The 26,122-nt window shown below is 39.6% G+C and overlaps 1 protein-coding gene and 1 long non-coding RNA gene across 2 annotated transcripts in view; both read right to left on the minus strand.

Moving 5' to 3' along the window:
• Positions 1-26,122, minus strand: part of LOC136435777 (Fanconi anemia group D2 protein-like) — a 50,253-nt gene that overhangs the window by 18,704 nt on the left and 5,427 nt on the right. Inside the window, exons 7-23 of the mRNA XM_066429501.1 lie at positions 26,010-26,070; positions 25,496-25,554; positions 19,302-19,389; positions 17,637-17,761; positions 16,817-16,901; positions 16,318-16,422; positions 15,209-15,282; positions 13,578-13,674; positions 12,520-12,555; positions 8,714-8,863; positions 7,818-7,952; positions 7,325-7,456; positions 6,256-6,413; positions 3,652-3,711; positions 3,026-3,068; positions 2,047-2,166; positions 1,347-1,426 (exon numbers count right to left, since the gene is read on the minus strand). Coding sequence (XP_066285598.1) covers positions 1,347-1,426; positions 2,047-2,166; positions 3,026-3,068; positions 3,652-3,711; positions 6,256-6,413; positions 7,325-7,456; positions 7,818-7,952; positions 8,714-8,863; positions 12,520-12,555; positions 13,578-13,674; positions 15,209-15,282; positions 16,318-16,422; positions 16,817-16,901; positions 17,637-17,761; positions 19,302-19,389; positions 25,496-25,554; positions 26,010-26,070 — 1,608 coding nt within the window. The remainder of the gene's footprint in view (positions 1-1,346; positions 1,427-2,046; positions 2,167-3,025; positions 3,069-3,651; positions 3,712-6,255; positions 6,414-7,324; positions 7,457-7,817; positions 7,953-8,713; positions 8,864-12,519; positions 12,556-13,577; positions 13,675-15,208; positions 15,283-16,317; positions 16,423-16,816; positions 16,902-17,636; positions 17,762-19,301; positions 19,390-25,495; positions 25,555-26,009; positions 26,071-26,122) is intronic.
• Positions 20,692-23,495, minus strand: LOC136435778 (uncharacterized). The gene is made up of 2 exons (XR_010755902.1): positions 22,426-23,495; positions 20,692-22,004 (listed from the first exon to the last, which is right to left on the minus strand). It is a non-coding gene; the product is annotated as an uncharacterized lncRNA (long non-coding RNA).

A 26,122-nucleotide genomic window follows, 5' to 3' on the forward strand; every position in this document is an offset into this window, starting at 1 on the left:
CTTCTGTTACGTTATTTAAAAAAAAGTAATTTATAGCATTTTTGATGCCGTAGTGGTGGGTTGTTATCAGTGTATATAGGGCACGGTATTGGAAGGCGAAGCCCAACCCTATCTTTCCACTGCATTTTACCTCCCCAACCGAAGTCAGGCACCCATTTTTATCTCCATGAAAAATGGAGATATTGTTTTTGGTGTGTCTGTGTGTGTGTGTGTTTGTGTTTCCGGACTACTGTAGTCAGCATAACTCAAGAACCCCTGGATGGATTACGATGATATTTGGTATCTGGGTGGGTGTTGTGAAGCCGAAGGTCAGGGTCGATTTTGGGCCCCCTGGTATGTGACCTTGGTACTGCAGCAGAACTTCAATTTTTGTATCTTTTGACTTGGACGTGCTGTGGTCTTGATTTTTGGGTGGCAGATAGCCTGTGATGTAATAAAGAAGTGGTGTAGGTTTGGGCCCCCTAGCAGCTTTCTCTGGAACTGCAAGGGCGTTTTCGTGAAAATCTTCTATGGAGAATAACTGAACAAAGGAACAACGGATTTCCATGATATTTAGTATGTACGTAGCTTAGATAGAGATATACACAATGAAGTACAAATTATGCTAATTGGGACTTAATTTGCATATCTAATGAGGAAAATCTTTATTTACAGTGTTTTCCATTATCAGACTCAAATACATGTAACATATGTAGTTTATGGAAAGTGGATCATCAACAGGTACCAATTATGCAAATAGATTCCTAATTTGCATAATTAATGCAAAACACCATGATTCATCTAATTGGAAAATTATAGGACTGTCAATATGATACTTAGTATGCAGGTAGCTTAGACAGAGATATGCATAATGAAGTGCAAATTATGCTAATTGTTCCTTAATTTGCATAGCTAATGAGGATTATCTATATTTGCAGTGTTTTCCATTATCAGACTCAAATACATGTAACATATGTAGTTAATGAAAAGCGGAGCATCAACAGATACCAATTATGCAAATAAATTCCTAATTTGCATAATCAATGCAAAATACTATAATTCATCTAATTTCAAAATTATAGGACTGTCAACATTGCAACATGTAAGGTAGATAAAGGTGTTCATGACCAAGCATATAGTATGCAAATGTGTAAGTCATTTGCATGAATAGAATTGTTCATGGAGATTTGAGGTCGTGGAACTCTTGTTACACCTGGTTGGAGTGAGGAAAGTCTTATAAAGTGCGTTTCCCAAGAGCACAACATCGGTGGCATGTCATCAGGGGATTCGAACCCAGGACCACTTGGTCAAACACAATTCCACGAATTATCGATATGAACAAATTTTGCCTGGATACGTGAACTGACCTTTGACTAATTCTGTCTGCTTCCACGTCCACCACATAGTCGTCCTGGAAGTCTGTCAGCACATCCTCACTGATCCACGCCTACGGGGGAATAGGACACTCTAGTAACTACTGACTTACATTTGTACATGACTTGTACTGTTAGTGAAGTAGTGCCTTTCTTCATTCCTCCAACAAGTCAGCTTTACTAATAACTTCTACTAACTATTAGTTTCTCCACAAGATATCAAGATATTAAATTGCACCAAAAATAAGGTTTAAATTTGTATAAATGAAGTTTAGACATTCAGATAATACGATACACAAGATAACGGTCAAATAAAATGTAACTTACTTTAATTGACAAGCAACTGGATGGATCTGGTAAGCTCATAAAACATAAAAACTAAAGGGCAAAATGGCTGGTCCGAAATGTCACATTCTCAGTTTAGATACAAGATAACTTTATTGTAAACCAGTGTTGTCATTGAATTAAAAACATACGTACAATGATGAAAAATTTATCTGAAAGAGAGTTACAGCGATAAAAGGATGTTCACTATTTTGCACTCATTTGCACCATTTTGCCCATTGCAAATTGTTTTCAAATTAACAAAAAAATGAAACACTTCAGGCGACAAATTGAGCTGATTGGCACTGGTTTACGCCACTTTGCAAATACGCAGCAGAATTTTTTCAAGTGAGATACCCGCTTAGCTTACCTCTACTTTTTCATCCAGCTGTCTATTCTGCATGACACAGGCCAGTTCGTCCATGAACAGTGCATACTCATCAGGCATGTGCTGACAGCTGGTTCGGACCATCCCCAGAAGGCCTGTTATCTACAGTAAAAGTAAGTTAAAGTCCGACCTCAATTGAGGTGAAGCATGCTGTTTTTTCAAGTAGCTAGCGGTAGTGCAATGCGGCTTCGCTACTGCTTGCGTTTTTGGCCAAGCATACCGGGTCACCCCTACTTTTCTCGATAAGTGTGTTGGGTTCTTTTACGTGCAGAGATTTGACACTTCTGGTTTATGCCTGAACCTCATACACAGGGCCGCCGGCTTTACGTCACCATCCAAAATGACGAAGACAATCCTGTTCAACATGTCCAGGGATCGAAATACTTTTTTTTGGGTTACTTGCAAAAACATAATAAATGTACCATCCAAAAAAGAATGTACCGGGTGAATTTTGAGGCTGAATCTTTGTAAGTTTCGCAATGTTTACACAATCCACCGGTATTTTCAACTTGCAAAATTGCAAGGTCATATTATTTTTACTTGCAAATCTTGAAAATCCCTTGTAAATTGCAAGTTGCTTCATTGTATTTCAAACCCTGCATGTCCGAGATGGGTCTGATCCTAGGATCAAACTCGGGCCAATGGATCCACAGAAGTTGATCCAGATGGCGTTACAACTTGCACCATGGGGACATGTAGTAAACAGTAGTGCTTTCATTTCACATCTACATTGTACACGTACATTATCTTACATATTGAATGTTCATTAACATACTCAATAAGCTTGATACTCGGCAACATGGATGTAGCATCAGGAACAATACACAGTACATGCATGACGAGCACAGTTACATGTTTTTTCCTGAATAAACACCATGGCACAGAAATGCACGGTACTGTACATTGTACATGTACATGTACATGTACCCCTGCCACTCAAAGAAACACTAATCTTACTGACCTGATCATAGAAATCCTTACTGATAGAGGGGGCTCCCTCCTCTCTGTATTAACACAAATGAAATCTTTAATAGAATAATTGTATTACACAGTTCTTAAACATAAATCAATCTCTACAACAGTTACTGGATATGATACAAAGATCACTTCCAGATGTTGGAGTGACCCCCATCACTCTTCTTGAGCGTCACTTCTAGAATGAACTGGCATTATGATACAAATGTAGATACTCAACATAAAAAGTTAGATTTATTACACAATTATCAAGCCTGAAGTCCATTACTAATAGTTCACTTTAAGAACAAATATCAAAAAATTTAATCAAGTACAGCAGAACAACAACAAAAAACACACACACAAGAACCAATTATACCAATTTCTTTCCAAGATAATACCCAACTAATACTGTAACAGTGTTGTTCTCTATATAAAATATATATTCGAATATTATAAGACATGGGTATCAATACTGTATGTCATCGTTAATAAGCAGTAAAATAATCTCTGATCAAGCACAACTTCAGAGGGATACAAATACATGTATTACCTCTACAAATCAGACTCTCAAGAACGTAGACTATAATGTACATTTTGTATTACATTGACGTGTGTAGTGTACTACAGTACCTTCTTGCCCCGAGGCTTCTCACCACCATGATGGCCCCAATCACCCCCATTCTCTTATATCTGCAAAACACATGAAACAGACAATCATATCCATTGTTCAATGTATATCATGGAACAGTTGGCATCATTACATTATCTACAAGTTTTAAAAGGTTCATTGCTACAATGTATACCTGGTAAATTCCTCTTGTTCTTTTCCACAAGCACAATGAACAGTAGAACATGGCTGAATGTCCAGTCCTAAAGCCCCCGTCACAAATGAAGAATTTAACTCGGCCGACTTGTCGGCGAGCTCCAAATGGCGATTTTCGGGCGAAGTACGACCGACGTCCTGTCGATTCTACGGGCTTCGGGCGAATTTTCGGAGCTCGGCCGACGTTCGCGGGGCACTGGAAGCTGCGCTTAAATTCAGCGAGGCCTCGGCGACGATTTTTGAACTCGCATAGCTCGTCAACAGTTTGCCCGTAGCTCGCGCGAGCAACGCCCAGCGCTCGGTCAATATTCGGGCGGGCATCTGCGGATTTTAGACCCGATTTTTGGTCGGTCGGAGGTCGCCCGAACTCTTCGGCCTCGTGCGAGCCTCGCACGGGCTTTGTACAATAATCGCACGACCGTCGTCAGTGTTCCGGCCGACTCATGAAAAGTAAGTCGTGCTTCGGGCGAGCGTTGTACTGGTGTCGATGGGAGCTTGGATGGGCTCCGGCCGAACTCCTTGTTTATAGATAAAAGGTAACGCCAGCTTGGTTTATAACATAGATGATAAATAATACTTTAATATTAACTAATACTAATATCAACTTGTCAAAGAATGCTGCCAAACTTTTCTAATGAAAGACAATTCAATTGCAAAGTTAAATTTTCATGGAAACAATCTTATTATAAATAAAATATGGACACCGAAGACAATACTTCTTGTTTCTTTTTTGGTATTGGTTTGGATGTTTCAATTTATGTATTAATGAACTGGGGCTTGACTTTTGAGGCTTGACTTGACTTCCTGAGTTTTTCCTCCACAAAATGACTAGTTGTAAGTCTACTGAGTCATTTTAGATCTATGTTTGTCTGCCGAGGCACGCCCAGGCGTCGGCAGGGCGTCGATAGGCTTATCAACGGTCGGCCGAAGCTCGGACGGCGTTCGCCTGAGCTTCGGTCGATTTCCGTCTGGTGAAAATGCTTGGATCGGAGTTAAACGACTAATCTGTTGACTTTGTGGCTCCTGCGCTGGTAATCGGATTGGTTTATGACAAAATTCCTGTTTAGGTTATTATTTTCAGTGTACCCACCCACTTTACTCATGTCCTACAGATTTGCCACAACTCAGAAAATAAAGTTGGTCCAAATTTGAGCTTGTTACCAGGTCAATTGATTCTGACTTCGTCCGTGTCCAAGACATGGTACCGTCTTATGTGGGATTTATGATTATTAGTGTTTGACGGACGTCGCCCGCGCTCCGTTTTAATTTGTGACGGGGCAGGTTTTCAGCGAAAAATACGGTCGAGCTTCCGGCGATCTACAAAATCGGCCGATGCTTGCATGAATTGTGACACCGGCTTAAGGACTGCAACAATGTCCAGTAGTGTGCATGTCAGATAAGTGAAACAGCGTGGATTCAAACTGTACATGCATCTACAATACTACCCAGTATGAGGACCAGTGCAGGTTAGGTTCAGTTATTGTGTTTTGTACCAGAAATGAATGTACAGCTCCAATTTTACCTGCACTAACGTGTATATGTACAAGTAGTATTTCAAACACTGAGCTTGTAAACCAACTGGATAGTTACACATATAGTGAATTGTACACCTCATGGCCGTGATCAGGTGACTATAATCATACAATATCATGTATATACTTACACATACAATTAAAATGTGAGAGAAATCTTATACCATAGAGTAGAATTCGTTATGACCAAGTGCAGTAGGGGCATCTTCGCTGGATAGCTTCAAACAGCACTTACACTTTTTCAAGTTACAGCCAGATGTGTAAAGGCTACATGTACATGTACATGTAGGTTGTGACAGGTTGTTCAGTGTAATATAACCAGCTACTGCCTGCAAAGCTGGTGCACTAGGCGTAGGGCAGTTATACCAGCTACATGTATACAGACACAGAAGCTGGTGTGTTACTCCACAGAGCAGTTATACCAGCTATACAGATACAGAAACTGGAGTGTTACACCACAGAGCAGTTATACCAGCTACATGTATACAAATACAGAAACTGGAGTGTTACACCACAGAGCAGTTATACCAGCTATACAGATACAGAAGCTGGTGTGTTACACCACAGAGCAGTTATACCAGCTATACAGATACAGAAGCTGGTGTGTTACACCACAGAGCAGTTATACCAGCTATACAGATACAGAAGCTGGTGTGTTACACCACAGAGCAGTTATACCAGCTATACAGATACAGAAGCTGGTGTGTTACACCACAGAGCAGTTATACCAGCTATACAGATACAGAAGCTGGTGTGTTACACCACAGAGCAGTTATACCAGCTATACAGATACAGAAGCTGGCTCATGGTGTGTTACGCAGTAGGGCAGGTATACAGGCTTTACATGTAGTATACAGATACAAATCTTGTCCATCGTACTTGGGTGTAGTGTTGGACAGCTGTTTCCTGATGAGTATGTGCATGTCGTCCTGGATGTGAGCGCCGTCCTGTGTGCCGGAGAACGCCAGAGTTCCCAGCATGGAGAACAGCTTACGGATCTGTGCCACCGTCAGGTTGTCCAGGTAGTCCAGAACCCCCTGTGATATCAAAAACAAAACAAGTATCATAAACAGTGAAGATAGTCCCATAGCCATTTTGAGGCCATAGTGCCAGTGGGTTGTTACAAGTATCACTGTGTCTAGGACACGGTGTTGGAAGGCGGAGCCCATCCCTCTCCTTCCAACACCCTTTACCTCCCCGACCGAAGTCAGGTACCCATTTTTACACCTGGGTAAGGAAAGTCATGTCAATTGCCTTTCTCAAGGGTACAACATTGGTGGCATGTCAAGGGATTGGAACACAGAACCTGTGGGTCCTGGGCCAAACACCCTTAAGGTTACACCAACATTTACGCCAACACGACATAAAAATTACATATTAAACAGAACATGTACATGTATGATAGACTAATAAAATGGTGGACGTACCAACTACTAAGTATCTAATACCAGCTCGGAAAAGAACGAGAGTAGTCATGCCTTCAAGTACCATTTATCAATCCAGGAGTCACGACTGGTCTTCAAAAATTTATTTTTTCCTAGAACTATTGTAGAGTGGAACTCATTACAGTAGAGGCATCCTTATTTTTAGTTGTACATGATATAGCTTAGTTAAACAACACTAGTAGTACAGCTAGATGTGCAAAAGTTAGGTGTGCAGGTTGTTCAGAGTAATATAACCAGCTGCTGCCGCGTCATGTGCCTGCAGAGCTGGCATATTATGCCAAAGGGCTGTTATACCTGCCAGTACATGTATGTCCGATACATAAGTCCCCCACTCTCCATTCCCAGAAAACATGTTAAGACAACACATTGTCATATAAACGTTAACATGGACATTACAACAACTTGATTCTGTAGAGTTGTCCAACACCAAACGGTAAAAACTACTAGACTACATGTGTAAGTACTAAATAAGTTGTGTTGGAATCCCATGGAGCCATTCTTACCTTAATGAAGACAGAGAAGGGAGCCATGGCGGATGGCATGTCTCTGACCAGCTGACACAACACGTCCAGCGCAGAGTCCACCTCACTGGTCACTCCACTCCCGATGTGCGTCACCAGGGAACCAACCACTTCCTGAAAAAAGGACAAATTTTGGCCATATGACATTACTAATAATGATTGTATATAATACTGTAAAAAGCACTGATCAGTGACAGGTAATCATGGCAGCACTGCCAAAAGAGATTGTTCTGTCCGTCTGTAGCAATCTTCCAATTGGTTGTTTGCGCCCCGCTCAGTGGCTGTCTGTTATGGTGCCAGTGTTTTTATTACTGCTGCAGCAATGGCTATAGTGCTCAATGATAATTGTCAACTCGAAGCCTGCACAAACACTCTGTTTTCTCCTTACCACCACGAAATTAACCGCGAACTTAGATGCATCTAATTCATACAATGACTCATAAAAACAGAACAAAGACTGTTTTCCTGAGCGCACCTGTCTGCAGTACATGTCAAAAGCCCTGAAGGCTTCCTGGTACACGTGGCAGCCGAACAACTCCACCGCAGGCTCCGGGGATCGCAGGAGAACCTCCGCCATGGTCAGCACAGACTGGAAATACTCACGCAGAATCTGGATACAACAGACCAGGGTGATGCAGTTTGTATCATTATGGCAGGTTCATTCAGTTACAGAATGAAATGAAATCTGGCGCAAAGGTGAAGGGACATAATCTTCTTGAGACTGAACCTGCTATGATTAATGCTACGGTCACATTGGTGATGGTGCCAGTAGGTGTAGCCCCAGCCGGGCCCTGAAGCCACAAAATCTAAGTTTGTCCCGATGGACTGCCAGACACTGCAAGGGTACCTCTCGATGTTGCCACAATTACACAATGTAGCTTACGGCATCTATTTGATAATGGGTGTGGGGTTGATTCTAAACTGGTTGTCACAGGGTGCCCCACGGGGCCATTTAGGGTTCAAGTCTGAAAGTGAAAAAAACAACAACAAAAAAACCAGCCTGTTAACTGCCTGGCAGGCCCCTTTTTCCAACTGTGATTGTAGCATATTATTAAGTGGTATTCCTTTTTGACTCGCCCTCGTACATGACAGTTATGGACAGCATAATCATTGTAATGAACAACAACAACTTGAAGGTAAGCTCAACTTAAAGGTGCAGGCTTATTTGCAAGTGACATGTTGATAGTAAATATAAATGTCAATAATAATTTTCAGAGGAGGACAGACATACATGTACTTGAAGATGTGGATGCATTATTTGATACAACCTACATGTACACGTATTGCAAGAAGATTACAATCTCTACCCTGTCATACCTACATATACATAGTTACAATACATGAACATAAACAATGTTATCCGTTACTAACTTGTGCATGAGTGGTGAATGTTTTCCTCAGCAAATCATGTGTGAACTTCCCAGAACGAACTTTCGCCCTCAGCAGCCCCTCCACCGCCCTGCGGCGCGTCTTAGTCACGGCCGTGGAGTGAAGCAACAGAAGAACAAGAACATCCACGTCCTGAAATATATCCACAAACATGGAAAACTTTTATACAGAAATTCACCCAGGGCTCAGGATTGATCCCGCTTCAGGAATCCTGGTATCAACTGTCCCAATCTGGTCTCATTCCCGACAAGAGGGAATTAATCTCAGTAATATACCAAATCCTCTTTAGGGGTGGATTTGGCAGATCGGTATTAATCACCTCTCAGACTCACACTGGTCAGGATTCCTGTTGTGAACTCACAGAATGGTTCATAAGTTGTATCTATCAGTAGCCTAGACCAAAACATTTTTTGTGTGATGAGAACTTGAAAGATGCACTGTTTTCTGCAAAGTCTTGAAACTTGAATAAAAAACTCCACTTTCTGGTCATGCCTACCCATAGTACGTTTCAATAACACTATACCATTACATATCAACATTAAAGGAGCAAAGATACGGTGTCGTTGTGTGGAAAGATCTGATAGAAAATCCAAGCCCTGATAGACTGATCCTGACTGTCCATCATAATTAGCGGTTCGACCAATGAGATAGTGACTGCATGTCCGTCAAATATTTCCATTTCCATGTTTTGATTTTGCATTTCTACGTTTTGACGGAGGTGGGCGGGGCTATGGTATCGGTCTATTTACACTAGGCGCGTGAAACTAAAAGATCACCATGTAGCTTATTTTTGTTCCACTTTTGAGCACTTTTGATAAATCCACAAACAAATGTGGTAAACAGTGGCATTAAATGTCAATTTCATACAGATTACAGCAACTAGACTATTTCCAGTTTTCAAGCCTCATAAAATGCTCTGGGTGCCTTTAACGTCTTCTGTTCCCCATCATCTGGAGCTTTGACGTGCTTTCACATTTCAAGTCACTGTTTGTAAACCTATTAGATATGCATGTTGTATCTACGTTAGTCAAGAATATATGGTGGGAAAATATAATAGGTCTACAAAAAGGAACTTTGTAGAAAACAGAATATCTTTAAAGTTCTCATCCAACAAAAACATGTTGTCAGAAAGTTTCACAAATTTCTGGTCTAGACTTAAGTGTCCTGATGGGTACATGTAGGGATGCGTACTGGTTACGCCGGACCGGTTCTGGACCTGTTAAACATTTCGGTTCAGGTCCAAAAAATCGAAACCCAGTGATTCGGTTATTTCGGTACTGGACCGGTAAAAAATCTAGCACTCACATACAGCGTTCCCGCCAGCCCAGGGTAAGAGTGCGTCCACCAAAATATAATATGGGGGGAGGGGGGAGCGCCGAAGGCGCTACCCGACTGCCGAAGGCGGTCGCAATTTAGGGGGGTCCGGGGGGATTCTCCCCCGTGAAATTTTGGATCTTCAAGCCTTCAGAAACGCAATCTCCCGCATTTTGAGAGAGAAATCATGCCATAGAGAGTGGTTGTCAGTGGTCCCTTTTACCGCCGCCATTGTCATTATCGGTGGCAGTGCTAACGAGAAGGACCCAAAAATGTGCTTTTCAAAACGCAGGAAATCGGTAGATTATGTTGTCAACCGTTGTTGTTTACTTCTAACACATTGTTTTACTTCTATATTCGTGTTTTGAGGTACGTGGATACCGACCAAGTTTGATAATGAGCATGGAAAATACTATTTAAGTCTTTGATTAGTTTGATAAAACCGGCTATCAGTTTTCATTTTCATGGCGATCGTTTGTTCTCGACCGGAGAGTTCGTTTTTATGTCACTAACACCGGTAGTTCTCGTGAACGTTACTAACAGGAAAAGGTAAGTAAACATGAGCTTACAAGTAATTTTCACAAGCAGGCCGTAGTTTATTAAAAAACATAACGTTCGTAACGTTACCAAGTACGAAACTAGTTAATTATCGGACGATATGCGATTAGTATAGAATCCATTTGTCGGTCAAAGAAGCATAAATTACCGTCACAAAAGTGAACATGACATCCAGGCCGGTTCAATGTTGGGTCGATCCTAGAAAATCAATGATCATCCAGTGGCAAAATCGTAGCTGCAAGGCAAACAGTCCTACAGGCGACAGCCATGGAAAAGAAAGTTGTGTCTCTACAGAAAAGCCGTGCGTGCCGTAGCTCCCAGTGACGACTCTCCATGCTTTCTTCATCCTGTACGTACCATTCTTTTTTTCCTAGATGTACGTAAAACTATGCTCATACTCGTGCAGTCATTGACGACTCTCCATGCTTTCTTCATCCTGTACGTACCATTCTTTTTTTCCTAGATGTACGTAAAACTATGTTCATACTCGTGCAGTCATACTGCGAGCCAGAGATCAGGTCTTTGCGTCAATTTTCCAATAGCAAATTGAACGAAATCGCGACACAACTTTTGACAAGATGGCTGCACTGAGGTGTGTTCACCGCATCCAAACGTAAAAGAGGGAAATCACGATCACATTGTAAGTTGATAAACACAATGACATTTCTCTATATAAAATCGAAGGATTACAAGAAGTTGGGTGTGATTTTAGTGAATTGTATTAGTTTCTGGGACATACATAATTTTTTTCATGTATCGATGTGCTTGCCGTGTGCTTTGTTACGTTGTGATGCTATCATCCTTCAGGCGTTTCATGATCATGTTTGGCGCGAACCTTTCGCCTGAGCTCGTCCCAGTTCATGATCAAGATATAAACGGCTTGTGAAATACTAATAGAGCCGCAAATATCTGTATGACTGTCATCAAAAAAGTACAATGAGGGCAACAACACGATATTTAGAGGCGCTCCTTGTTCGAGTGAATATTGTGTACTGGCCCCGCGGCCGTAGGACCGTCGGCACTTCACTGAACTTCGGATCTTAGAGCTTACGGGGGCGTGTCTCACTGGGGCCAGGGCCGCCCGGCGTGAGTTTGATGTTTTTAAGGCGTGCGGTGCTCCGCCCCTGGCCCTGGACTGCTAACAATGCGTAACAGAGAGCCCTGGAAGTACATCGTAGGCTTCTTTCTTACCAAATGAGCGGTTGTTCTAAGATTCTAGTTCCACTTGTGACAGAAATTAGCCTCCCTTCAAAATTTTATTTGGACGCACTCAGCCCAGCTGAGTGCGTCCTTTCCAAAAAAAGTGCGTCCAAAGACGCACTGAGGTATGCCTGGCGGGAACACTGCTCACATATATTTTTTTCGTTCTAGACTATCTTAAGCCTTCCGTAAATCGCGAAATTTGCGCCTGAAAAAGACGAAATCATTGCCGTCCATGGTGGCCATTACAGAATTCCCTAAGTCTCGCAAGTTGTCTCAAGTTATCGCGAGATTTGGATGATGTTAAGGAAAGCTAGCGGTGTGATTGGTTGAAGATCGCGTGCTGCCAGTGGGTGCCATATTGGTTATGTTTTTCTTTGCATCACACAGGGTCATGTTTGCTTGATCTCTGTGGGTACACAATGCCACAGTGGCGCTCCGCCCGGAAGAAGTGCAGCGGGTCCGCACGCCTCGACGCCGGCCGATCGGTCTTGCGATCCATGCTCGGCCGGCGGGGCGCGGACCGACGCCGCTTGAATTTTGCGATCACCAGGTCGAAACGCAACCTCATTATGCCGCTAAGGCAATTATTCAAATACATGTATGCCATGGGTTCCTCTGGGTTTAGGTCCGGAACGTGGGTTTTGGTACGCATCCCTATAGGTACATGTCTAAAAATTGACATTGTTACCTATCAATGGTTTAGACTTTCTCACCTTGTGTTCTGCTGCATTTGGGACATTTTCCACTGCCTAGAGGAAGCAACAAACAACATTTCTCACAAAAAAGAATACAAAAAATCAATCATACATGTAGATAATTATAACATAATCAACAGATATACTAAAGCCTACCACAGCAGAAGATATTCTTCTGGTCCCAGGAGTTGCTTTTCCAGCTTAAGTATCTTCTGATCATTGTCTGCATTCTTGACTTTTGCAAAACAGGTTTACTCCAGAAGCACTTCTTTTAAAGGAGTATTCAAATAGAAAATCAGTGTACATGTAACTGACCATAATAATACATTTAAGATCAAGAGTGGACCAATTAACACTTAAAACCCTGTGAGTGCGGCTCTTAGTAACCTACATGTAATAGAAATTAAATTGGAAATACATGTACATGTACTTATTAATGATAATCATTACTAGTATGTTTTTTCTGCTTTAAGTCAAAGAAACACGTATTATGTCTTAGACTAGTAAAGTCATTTATGCCACAAGTGATGTTACTCATTTTGTATTTATCAACGTTTTTGCCTTGTTCGATGATTTGATTCAGGTCTTTTGCATTCTTTCCTGCTCAAAAGGATTGTCTTTTGCACCTTAAAGTCTGCACAATGTGGATAACCAGTCCTGCAGGTACATGTACAGGTACAATGTGACCTTACATTACATGTTAATGATCACACTTTTGTGCTTTGGTAACAGTACACAATGTCATGCACATTTTATGTTATACTTTATGATAATATAATAGTAAGAAGCACATTGTCAAAGGAAAGTGATGGTCTAATACGAGCGTCATTACGTGAGGTCCCATCATTCTTTGCTTTGGATGTGCGCACATTCTAGCAATTGACAGGTATACTGCACAAGGTGTAATTCTTTGATCATTCCTTAGAGCATGACTGTACTGTACGTGTATTACTACTGTACATGTATCACTACTGTCAGTTAGTCTAAAACACTATGACCTGTTAACTGTGCTTAGTACAAGTTCAGGTACAAAATCACTGTTACTGTACTGTACGAACTCCCTTGAAAACACCTACCTTGATCCAGGCTTCAGCGATAGCCTTTTGAAAGGTGATACCGGAGCGAATGGCATCCAGAATCAGAGCCTCACTGCCACGGGAAGAGCTGGCAGCACTGGGGTAGGGATATACATGTACATGTACATGTACTTATTAGTTACCTTCGCCATGAAGGTAAAGTTGTAGGTTTGTGTGTCTGTCTGTGTGTGTAGACAGGAGTACTCGAGAAGCTGCGGCTGGATAGTTTGATATTTGGTAATCTCCAAGCAGATCTATAGGTTGCATAAAGACCGTATCAAACTGGCAGAGGAAGTACGTTTCGCAACCCAAGATCTGCTATAACTCAAACAGGGCGGAGCATTTCTATTCAATAAAGGTGCCGCTGCCCCTCCTCGTTGTAATGCTAACAGCCGTACGAATGTCCGGGGTACTAATCTTTTTATGACCGATTTCTGGGACAAGCCCAGTCACCCGCGCACGTCCCAGTGGGAGGTTCGCGCCTTGGTTGAGCTAAGTAAAAAGCTCTCACAATAGCAGTTTCTTTCACCCATCGGCGATGTTTGTGGCATCATGGAAAACCGTTCTTACAAAAACATTCATAGACAATGTTTACTGTTTGGGTTTAAGCCACTATTACTAGATATTACAAGTTCCCCCGAGAACAGTTAAGTGGGCGCCCGCCTGCCCGCAGCGTTGCCACCAGAGGGCCGTCTTCCTGTCCCATGACGGCCTTATCTTGTTTTGCTATTGTTATGCTTTTCTGCTGGCAACATTTAGTTTATTTTTCCTGGGAAGTTTAATTTTCGCAGCTCTGCCCAAGTGGACGGCCTCTCAGTTGCGGTCTGGAGGTGAGACAGTGCGCAGCAGACCCGTGACAGCCCGGCATGGCGCCGCACGCCCGTGCGGACAGAGAGTAATAAACTCACTAGTCTTACAGAATCACAGTTTGATTAGGTAACAATTAGATGTTAATAGCCTTTGTTCAGACCGACTTGTTCCAGACCTTAGATTGCACTATAAGCTCCTTCTTCCAGTTGGATACGGTCTTTGCAATCTATAGGGTCTGGTTGGAGACTGGATATTTGGTACATTTGTAGGTAGTTTGGGAAAACGGTCGATTATGGGACCCCCAGCAGCCCTCTAAGGTACTGCAGCAGAACTTCCAGTTTTGGCTCATGTACTAGACATGCTTTGATCATGATTATTGAGTGGGCTGAGAATAAGTGGCATAGATTGCATATATTGGGCCTCCTAGCAGTTTTTTTGGGACTGCAGGGGACTATATTGTTCAAGACTTTGAAAGAGAATAACTCAAGGGTTGACAGATTGTAATGATTTTTGGTCTGTAAGATACATGACGTTTTAGCTTAATTGATGAGTCACATAAAATCAAATGCTAATTATGCAAATCAGAATATAATTTGCATAATTAATGAGAAAATTTCATAAACCTGCTACAGTCCATGATAAGACTCCCAAACATGTGATATACATGTATGTAGCTGAAAATGAGAGCAATATCGACTGATATCAATTATGGAAACGAAGACCAATAAATAAATGCATAATCATTGACAAAATGCTACAATTAAGAGGGCGTTCAGTGTAGACCAGCAGTTGAAAAGATGACATCTGAAGTCCAGACTTACTTCCCTCCTGCAGCTCCCCTTTCTGTAGACAGTCCTGGTGTCAAGTCCAGCTGGTTCCGTAATTCTCGCACAACCTATCAAAGAAAGAAAACTGCATCTCAGCTTTGCCTGTGATGTCTATGAGAGTATGACCTGGATGTGTCTAACTTAGTTGAAAGAAGGTATGGTCTTCGAGTTTTTTTTTTTTATAATTCTCACCAAAACTTCTGAGAGAGTAAAAACACAAACAGTTTGAAAGTTCATCTGTGTTGGTAATTTACATTTTTGCACTTATTAAGTGTTGGTGTTTGATGCACTCCCACTGGTCATTAAAAATAATTGTATTGTATTTCAGATAGATAAGGCCAATTTGTTTACACATACTTTTGAAATCATGATGATGATCATGATTTGAAATTATAAAAAAAGAATTATTTGATTTGACTGATATTGAATAAATACCCTTTTGCTGTTCCAATTTCAATAATTTAAAAGTAAACTCGCTTGTCATTTGAATTTTTTCACACACATGTATGTAATTCCTGTTTCAAACTTTACTAGACAATAATTATAATTTGATAGAGGGAGAGAATAAAGAAGAAGCAATGTTGTAAGGCTAAATATGATGCACATAAGTAGGCATTATTAGGTTGATAATACATTGTAGATAAATATATAGATAAATAAATAAGGAAGGTTGTAGCATGGAGGCTTGTGTATTTGCAGAAAATATTTTCAAATTGCAGAACAAAATTTTGAACAGAACACTGGAAAAAAGTATTTCTACCATTGCTATTTGAAACAACCCCATCTCAACCTATATTCTAAACATCATCAAGAGACGAGAAGAAGTCAAACTTACATGACATTGTATGTACATGTATTAGAGTAGTTTTAGAGCCTACGTTTTAGAAGTCCTGCCACAGTACATGTACAAATGTACATACTTTATTACGATTTTTGTAAATTTATGCCCTTACTTACATGGAGACATGTATAGGGCATGTACATGTACACAGCAGATATCACTAAACATAAGGACCAGTCCTGGTTATATATTGATGTTATTGGCTACGATGTGCATTAATGTAATGAATAGAGTAATCTATATTAAACAATACTTTGAGTACCTCTACAGCATCATGCGTGCTGACAGACTGCAGCAGAAATTTCACCACCACAGGCAAGTCCTGCAGCTCTGCCCCTGGAACCTTCCTCAGAACAGCCAGCCGGACCTGACACAGAGGAGCAACATCTCAACAACAGCCGGGCTTCAAACTCTGGACTCTAGGTCCACACGCAGGGGCACTAACTTTTGTGTCACCAAACAATGAGAGCTTACAAATGTACAAAGAAAACGAGCTAATTAAGATGGTATAAAGCTACAATTATATCATGGTGTTAATTTGTCATGTACTATAAGCTGCACAGTGTACATTTATACATGTAGTAAAGTACAAAAGTTACAGTAAACAACATTCACCATGATGAAGTCTTCAATGAAATGTAGGGCGGATTTTTAATTTTTTCAATGTGCAAATTTAAGTTTGTGCAAGATATGCGTGATGTCATACACATATAGCATACCATGTACGACACCATGATTGACAGTCCTGACAGATAACTCACCTCAGTCATCAGCTCAGGTCTCACATTCAGGTTTGACAGAGCATCCAAAACTGCCACCATCAGCTGTCTGTCACTCAACTTGTCTCTGGAACAAAAACACAAAAAAATTAGTATGTTCATTAGGCTTGCCTTTTACTGCGGAAATGGACTGGTATCATACATATGTACATGTATATTGCTTTATCTAGTAAGTGTTACATCTCTAAATACCGACTTGAAATAACAGAAACCCATTACTCACTACAGGGATTTGAAAATCCAAGAGGAAGTGCAGTATTTTGCCATGGTGTAAGACAGTGATGCCCTTTTCCATGTTATCTACATACGTGTAACGTTACATATACATTACTGCTTAGGATGACAAATGTCTATAACATGGTGTGGTCAGGCTTGGATCTTTATGTTAATAGCTTCATCAGTTAAGGACGTCCTTCTGATAGGACATTAAATGGAGGTCCCACGTTGGGGAGAGCCACACGTGGAGTACATAAAAGAACCCAACAGATGTACACTTATCAAAGGGTAGGGGTCCTTCCCAGTGTGAGTGAATCAAATAAATCTGTCCAGATTTGCAGCTTGTACAGTTAAGTACAAACCTGTTGTGCAACACTATGAGGTGGTTTCCCGGGTATGCAATGCAAACAAATAAAACTTAAATGCTGATTCTGACGAAAAGAGTAATATTTAACAAAAACTCTGTGAATTCGTACACACTTGTTCTAAGGAGAGGAAAGAGACATGTAAACAATTATAGATTCAATAGCTTTATCGACAAGAATAGACCTACAGGACCATGAAGTTTTGCATAGTCTGTCCCTACTTGAGCTGTGTGGCCACGTTGTTGTGTTCAGTGTCGTCAATGACCTCAGGCAGACAGGAGATGATGTCCCGCTGTATGTCCACAGTGGTGATGCCCAGCATCTCCAGCATCTTCCTACAGAGGAGCTGTAAACACATCCACACACTCAGAGGAGCTGCCAACACATCCACACACTCAGAGGAGCTACAAACACATCCACACACTCAGAGGAGCTGCAAACACATCCACACACTCAGAGGAGCTGCAAACACATCCACACACTCAGAGGAGCTACAAACACATCCACACACTCAGAGGAGCTGCCAACACATCCACACACTCAGAGGAGCTACAAACACATCCACACACTCAGAGGAGCTGCCAACACATCCACACACTCAGAGGAGCTGCCAACACATCCACACACTCAGAGGAGCTGCAAATACATCCACACACTCAGAGGAGCTGCCAACACATCCACACACTCAGAGGAGCTGCCAACACATCCACACACTCAGAGGAGCTGTAAACACATCCACACACTCAGAGGAGCTACAAACACATCCACACACTCAGAGGAGCTGCAAACACATCCACACACTCAGAGAAGCTGCAAACACATCCACACACTCAGAGGAGCTGCCAACACATCCACACACTCAGAGGAGCTGTAAACACATCCACACACTCAGAGCAATCACTGCAACTGTCAACACTAAAGTTTGAAATTAGTGTTCTGGATACAAAGCAGCGGAACACAGGATTTTGTCTAAGGAGATTTACATGGCCAAGGACCACAAAATTACCAGAACTGGTTGAAACATGGTTGAAATTACGGTAGGGCACACTCGAGAAGTACGAAAAACGAATGTGTTTCAGTTTAGGGTTTCACTAGTATCTATAAAACGATTGAAAAAAAAAAAATGCTGCGGATTTATTGGCATTTGGTCTTTAAAATGGTGTCCAACAGAACTAAAGCTGACTCACCCCGACAGGCAGTTGTGATATTCATGCGCATTTCTATGATGATTGCCCTAACTTCACATTCCAATCCATTTAATCTGAAAGCCTAATTATTGTATTCATCTACTATACAAAACAATTTCTACCTTCAAGTTGCTGGCTTTCAAGTAAAAATCTCTATCAAGTGTTGATTGCAGATTTTTGTCACTCATTCTTACCACGACGTGATAAACTCATGGGGTCACGGATAAATAGTGTACTTTGGCTACGATAGCCTAATGGACCATGTGCACTTTTTCAACAATATGTCCTATAACTATGAAATCTTAGAAAATTAAAATGTTCAAGCTCGCTGTTCCATTTTGTCCACAATCCAAACATACTTGTCACATGACAGAACAATTACTGACTCTGACTGGTAGTGTGAAGTGTGAGCAAAACTTAGCATAACTTTTAATATTTCTATCCCTGGTTGCAACATCAATCAACTGTTTTGGACTTGAAAACTTTCTGTCTGAGACAGAAATCGACAATACATTGTCCTTCCAAATCTACAAAACTCTTTGAAAATACATGTTATACAAAATAAAATAATTATATGAATGCCAATCATTAACACCAGCTTGGACTACTTATTTTGATGGTGTCAAAGCCAGCAAAGTAATCCTATTCATGATCTTCATTCAGTTCCAAAGCCTCCCTGTCCACTCGTAATCCCCGTACCTTACTGTCCACAATCCTGTCCAGCCAGCGGAACTGGTTCAGTATGAGTCGGGGGATCTGGGCCGTGGCATCACTGTCAAACATCTGGCTGGAGGGAGGGAACAACACAACATTGCACGTCAAGAAAGTCTACACTTATTATTAGGTACTGTTACTGCATTCAAGTTCGTGGGGATTTGATTTCAGGAAAACATGGAATGTTCACAGAAATGATTTCAGGAAAACAGGGAATGTTCACAGCAAAGATTTCAGGAAAACAGGGAATGTTCACAGCAAAGATTTCAGGAAAACAGGGAATGTTGCAGTTGAAACAATTATCAAAGGAGTACATTTGTAGGTGTCCAGAAGACAGAACAGTCAAGCATTTTTGCTACAGTTCAGGGTGCAAAATACTTTTTTGAACCAGGTTGCACAGTGTGCAACCTGGGTAGAAAGCTAGGTTGCCCATCGGAATTTCAGGTTGCCCCACCTAAAATTCACCAATTTCTTGAAATTATAGTATTACATGTTCATAGCCTTTTACAATATTACTACACTACCAAAAATGCAATTTCTTGTATTCTAGTTTTTTCTTACATACAGAAATATATTACTTCATGCAAGCAAATTTTTCTGTATTCAAGGAAAAGGTTTTGTCCACGAATTAAGCAATTTTTTACTTACTGAGCTTTTTCTTGTAGTAAGAAAATCTTTCTTATAAAAATGACCTTGGTTACTGCTGGAAAGTAATTCTTGCAGTAAGATTTTTTTTCTATGTATATTCTTGATTCAGACACATGGATCTGAGGTTCTTATACTAAGAATTAATTTCTCACTTAAAGGCTGGTATTCTTGACCAAAACTTTACTGCCTAGAAATAGTTTCTTACTGCTAGCTTTTATGTTCTTACAAAAAGAATGCATTTCTATTCTTAAGACCAAAATTCTTGATAGCAAGAACTACTTTCTTATTTCTAAGATTTAGGTTCTTATACCAACACGTCTTTTCTTACTTCAAGACCAAAATTCTTACAGCCAAGAAATCCTTTCTTCTTTTCAAGTTTTTTGTTCTTATAACAAGAATGCATTTCTCTACTTAAGACCTGCAATCTTAATACCTAGAACTGCTTTCTTATTTTCAAGATTTAGGTTCTTACACTAAGAATATTTTCCTTACTTCAAGACCAAACATGCTTATCGCTGAGAAATGTTTTCTTTCATCAAGATTTATCTTCTTACATCAAGAATCCTTTTCTCGCTTCAGGGGCAAAAATTGTTATCGCCTAGAAATACTTTCTTACCTCTAGAGCTGATCTTCTTATACAAAGAATATTTTCCTCACCTCAAGAACATAATTCTTGCTGCCTAGAAAATACTTTCTTACTTCTAAGATTGATCTTCTTACAATAAGCTTACTTTTCTTGCATCAAGAGCAAAGATTGTTTATTGCCAAGAAATGTTTTCTTACTTCTAAGATTAATCTTCTTACATCAAGAGCACAATTCTTGCTACCAAGAAATGTTTGCTTACTTCTAAGATTAATATTCTTACACCAAGAATATTTTTTCTTATATCAAGAGCACAATTCTTGCTACCAAGAAATGTTTGCTTACTTCTAAGATTAATATTCTTACACCAATAATACTTCTCTTATATCAAGAGCAGAATTCTTGCTACCAAGAAATGTTTTCTTACTTCTATAATTGATCTTCTTACAACAAGAATGCTTTTCTTACATCAAGAGCAGAATTCTTGCTACCAAGAAATGTATTCTTACTTCAAAGATTAATATTCTTACACCAAGACTATTTTTCTTACATCAAGAGCACAATTCTTGCTGCCAAGAAATGTTTGCTTACTTCTAAGATTAATCTTCTTACAACAAGAATACGTTTCTTATATCAAGAGCACAATTCTTGGTGCCAAGAATTTTTTTCTTACTTCTAAGATTAATATCCTTACACCAAGAATACTTTTCTTACATCCAGAGCACAATTCTTGCTGTCAATAAATGTTTGCTTACTTTTAAGATTAATCTTCTTACAACAAGAATACTTTTCTTATATCAAGAGCACAATTCTTGCTGCCAAGAATTTTTTTCTTACTTCTAAGATTAATATTCTTACACCAAGAATACTTTTCTTCCACCAAGAGCACAATTCTTGCTGTCAAGAAATGTTTGCTTACTTCTAAGATTAATCTTCTTACAACAAGAATGCTTTTCTTACTTCAAGAACACAATTCTTGCTACCTAGAAATGTTTTCTTACTCTTAAGACTGATGTTCTTACAATAAGAATCTCACTCCAAGAGTTACAGTTAAAATGACATGTTGATGGCTTAATATTTCTGTAAATTGTGGAGTCTGGTATAAAAAAATGACATTGGCAAAGCTTTACAGTGTATTATTTCAAAAATAATAGGTATAATAATAATATACATTATATACAATATTGTTGTACAAATACCAAAACTAATTTTGATACAAAGCCTACTGAAACTGAAAGGACATAAAGATTACAAACTGCTATGTAATCAACATGCTATATGATTTATTACATATGATATATTTCATAATATATAATTCTTTATCGTCTTGGAAGGTGGTGTAGAGCAGCCTCATCTGACTTGGCAGTGTTAACAGATGATCATCTTCGACTATGGAAACGAAACCCTTCAAGCCCATTTCTGTTGACATTGGCATTCCCATTGGCATCTTCCAACATCTGGGGGAAAAATGAAGACTATGTTATTCATTTTTACTTTCTGAGTTGAGCTTACTAACTTCCAGCTTCTAGATGTGAAAGTTCCAATTGAATTGATTTCTTCACAAAACATATCATATGTTTTATCATTCTTTAACCTATCCATATGTTTTTCAGAAACAATACGTTTAAAATAGTCCACCCCTCAGAGGTGGAATGTAATCTTCCAATGTGTGCCGATCGCTTTTTGATTAAAATCTATTAATTCATCGGCCAAAAAGATGTTTCGAGTTGGACCCAAAGAGGCTATATTTATCATTATTTCTAATGCTTGATGCTTTTGACGATCAAACCATCCAGGGGCCCTTTGACTTTTTTTTTTCATATGATAAATAAAGTTGAGCTGATTTTCATACAGTCGGGTGGGGAGGGGGGCACTTACCTTTTCCATACTGCTATCCAGTGTTTCCGTGCAAAATTTGGCATCTGCTGCAGGCTCAGACCATGATCCCCATCTTGTATATGTTCTCTTGTACCTGGGTTTTGACTTTGAAACCGACTTGAGTCTTCAATTAATACAAAATAGAACTAGAAGTGAACAGCACTTGAAGGCATGAACTTCTCAGAGCTTTGGCCCTGCTGTCAACTGCCTGTGGCATTTGAAACCACCAATCAGGAGTTAGGAAAAGATCACATGGCAAGTGTTGCCATTGGTCAAAATTTTATGCAGATATTTGCTAGAACAATCAAGATTTTTAAAGAAAATTTAACTTGGCTTCTATTTCTTGCAATAGCCTCATCTTAGCCAGGAAACAACCATTATATTATACGAGTTCAAATAAGAATTTCAAAGTATTATTATCAAGAAAAACAAGAAATGCATTCCTCAAAGTTTCTTGATACGAAAATCAAGAACATTCAAGAATATTATTCTAGTTATGACTCAAACTTTGTCTTCTAGCTTAAATATCTTGAAAATTCTTGTTTTTCTAAGCAGGATACCTCAAGAAAGGCAAGAAGAAAATTCTTCTATTTTCTTAAACATCCCAAGAAAATCAAGAATTTCTTTCTCAAGGTTTCTTGATACGAAAATAAAGAACACTCAAGAATAAAATTCTAGTTGTTGCTTGTTTTCATAATCTTGAATTCTTGTTTTTTCTTACTACCAGAAAAAGAAGATAGGGGAGAAAAAAAATTCTTGTATTTTCTTATACATGGCAAGAAATAGATTCTCCATACAAGAAAAACAAGAACTTTTAACTTCAATTTCTAGAAAATTCTTATGAGAGAAAATCCTTTCTAGAAATTATTTCTTTATCTAAGAAAAATAAGAAAATGTTTCTTGTTGTGAGAATTTACAAGACAAAATTCTTGGAATGGTCCCTTGTGCTTTTCTTATTTATTCTTATCATTTTCATGGAAGTTCTTCATTCAAGAAAATTTGTCCACGAATTAAGTAAAAACAAGAAAACTAGAAAAAACAAGAAAAATCATTTTTGGTAGTGTAGTACTTAAATGTGTTTTTGTTTCAATGATATACAATCATAAAATGCCACAAGCCACAACAAACTTATACAATTCGTGTTACATGGCTATTTTTTTAGTACAAATGTATCCTTTTTCAACACCCATAGCCTTCTTGCTTTTGCTGCTCTAGCAAGAGTTACACTGCAATAGTTACACTGCAATAGGACTTGTACCTGTACACTATTCTCATCCCTCACATAAAAGTACCTACCAGGCAAATTTTCAAAATCTAGTAATCTAGTACCCCAGGAATATAATTACTTATATTTTTGATTGGAAAATTGACAGGTGAGTTATCAATAACATACAATAATTATTGTCTATATCATTGTCCAGTTTTTATCTCACTGTCAACATTTCAACAACTTTTTTCATTCTATAATCATTGTTGCATAGTATAGAATTTTTTTAAAATCCCAGGTTAGTAAAGTGGCTCATTCTTAACTTGTGCAATTTTCAATTTTACCCAAAAATAAACCACTAGCAACATTTCGCCCATAGAAATACACAGCAACTCAAACACTGCCCTCTATCGGTAGTTGCCGGTACTGCAGGTAAAACGTCATTACTCTCGCGCGATATTCAGCGACAGTTCATGAATTCAACATGGCGGCTGCGTTAGAGCCGAGCGCTAAGCAGGACGGATTTCTGTGTTTCAGGCACAATAAAACAGGTTGACTATGGATGCAAACGAGTGAAAAGGTAACTTTATTAACTTGTTGAGTTGGGGGTCATTTTATATGTTTGCTTTGAACATTCACGAGAGTGAGAGCGAGTGTGTGTGCACGTGTGTGTGAGCTTCCTTGCCCAATTTATTTTCTACTTCATCCAAGTAATTGCCGCAAAATCGATTTCTCAGGCCCAAAGTTTAGGTAGCGCACTGCGCAACCTGGGTTTACTTAACTTAAAAAATAAATTGCGGCAACCAAAATATTGTTGCGCTGCGCAAGTGCGCAACCGGGTATTTTGCACCCTGCAGTTTCAAGTTTGCAGTAACCGCAAAAACCGCGAACATAGAACCACTACAAAAATTTCTGTATTTACAGTAAAACAGTGCTTATAGCTAATAGACTCCCTTGCCATCATAGTAAACTATAAGGTCAAACAATAGAAACATACAGAAACTGCAGTGCGGAGCCACACACCTACAGCTAGTAAGAATCAATTTCAATTTTGATTTTTCCTTCCTGTACAAAATATCTACTAGCAACTAAAATAGTACATTACCAACTAATATCTCTTGCTTATGTATGAATATGAAATAATAAAGGGTGGTTTCACAACCCATACCTTTGCCAACTAGCTAGTACTGTTGTGATCATAAACTGTTGTGATTGCCTTGTGGTTCAATTGCAATTAAGCACACGCACACAAGCATCCCCTCATATTGTTCTTTACCTTAAACGTCCATGCTTAACTTACGCAAAAAGAGCTGTGAAGAAAAATAGGAACAGGGCCATCTAGTCACAGCCTGTACCTGTTTCATGTTTAAAACTGACACATAAAGACATTATCATTGCTGGTCTGGAGGACAAGGTTGGTCCTGATCACTTCTAAGGCCTAGGAAAAAAAATGCAGTGTTTCCGGTTACCTGACCGACCATAGCAAAAGCCTGCAGACCCTAGCCTTTTTTTGGTCGACCACTGCCAAGGGACATAAAATTCTGCCATTTGAGTGACGAAACTGAAAACATACTCCCTGGTTTTTACATCCTGTTTACAGATTAGGGCTTTGAAATGTTGATGTAAGACTGAGTAGAGAACATTATACTTCTTTGTTCGTGCTTGTACAATGCATATCATCAGATTTATATTGCTAAAATGTACTCTTGGATCACTTCGACCAAAAAGAAAAGAAAATTGAATCCCTACCTACTGACCCTAATTTTTTCAGGACTGTAACTGGAAACACATAATTTTTTTCCTTGGCCTACCACAGTAAATACAGCACAGTTGTACATAATGTACAGGAACAGCTGAACTTACTCATCATCATCTCCCATGAACTCTGGCAGCTTCTCCAGCAGAACAATCATGACCTTGGGCTGCACAAACACAGAACATTAAAGGATTGAAATACTAGCACTGACAATGTTACCACTCATGCATCAAGAAATCACTAGAAATTCAAGGCGATCGGCAATTTTGTTTGAATGTCCTATAATCTAAAGTATTAAAAACAATTTGATGAGACAATGCTTAGAAGTAAACTCTCATGCTAAAAAAAACATCAAGTACATTTTGTACAGTATCAGCTTTATAGGCTTCATCAGAGGAGGCTGCTCAGCTGACGCTGCATATTTGCATGTGGTCAATTTACAAGTCAAATCTATGCAATTACCTCAGTGGGTACATTGTTGTGGACAAATACTTTGAATGCAGTTTAAGTTACCTGTTACATTTGTTGTTGTTGTTGTACGTACCAGAAAAAAGGATTTTGATCCTGGCACTGATCATGAGTTTTGACATGCATCATTCTGACTATCATGTAGGAAAGTACCTGAATTATCTCCACTCCCAGTAGAAGTCTCATCAAACAGTCCTGCTTTCCTCCACGGCAACTAAACAACACAAAAGTCCACAGTACGGAATCGGCTCCACAAAAACAGTTGC

The sequence above is a fragment of the Branchiostoma lanceolatum genome, chromosome 5 (genome assembly GCF_035083965.1).
Source record: "Branchiostoma lanceolatum isolate klBraLanc5 chromosome 5, klBraLanc5.hap2, whole genome shotgun sequence".
Classification (NCBI taxonomy): domain Eukaryota; kingdom Metazoa; phylum Chordata; class Leptocardii; order Amphioxiformes; family Branchiostomatidae; genus Branchiostoma; species Branchiostoma lanceolatum.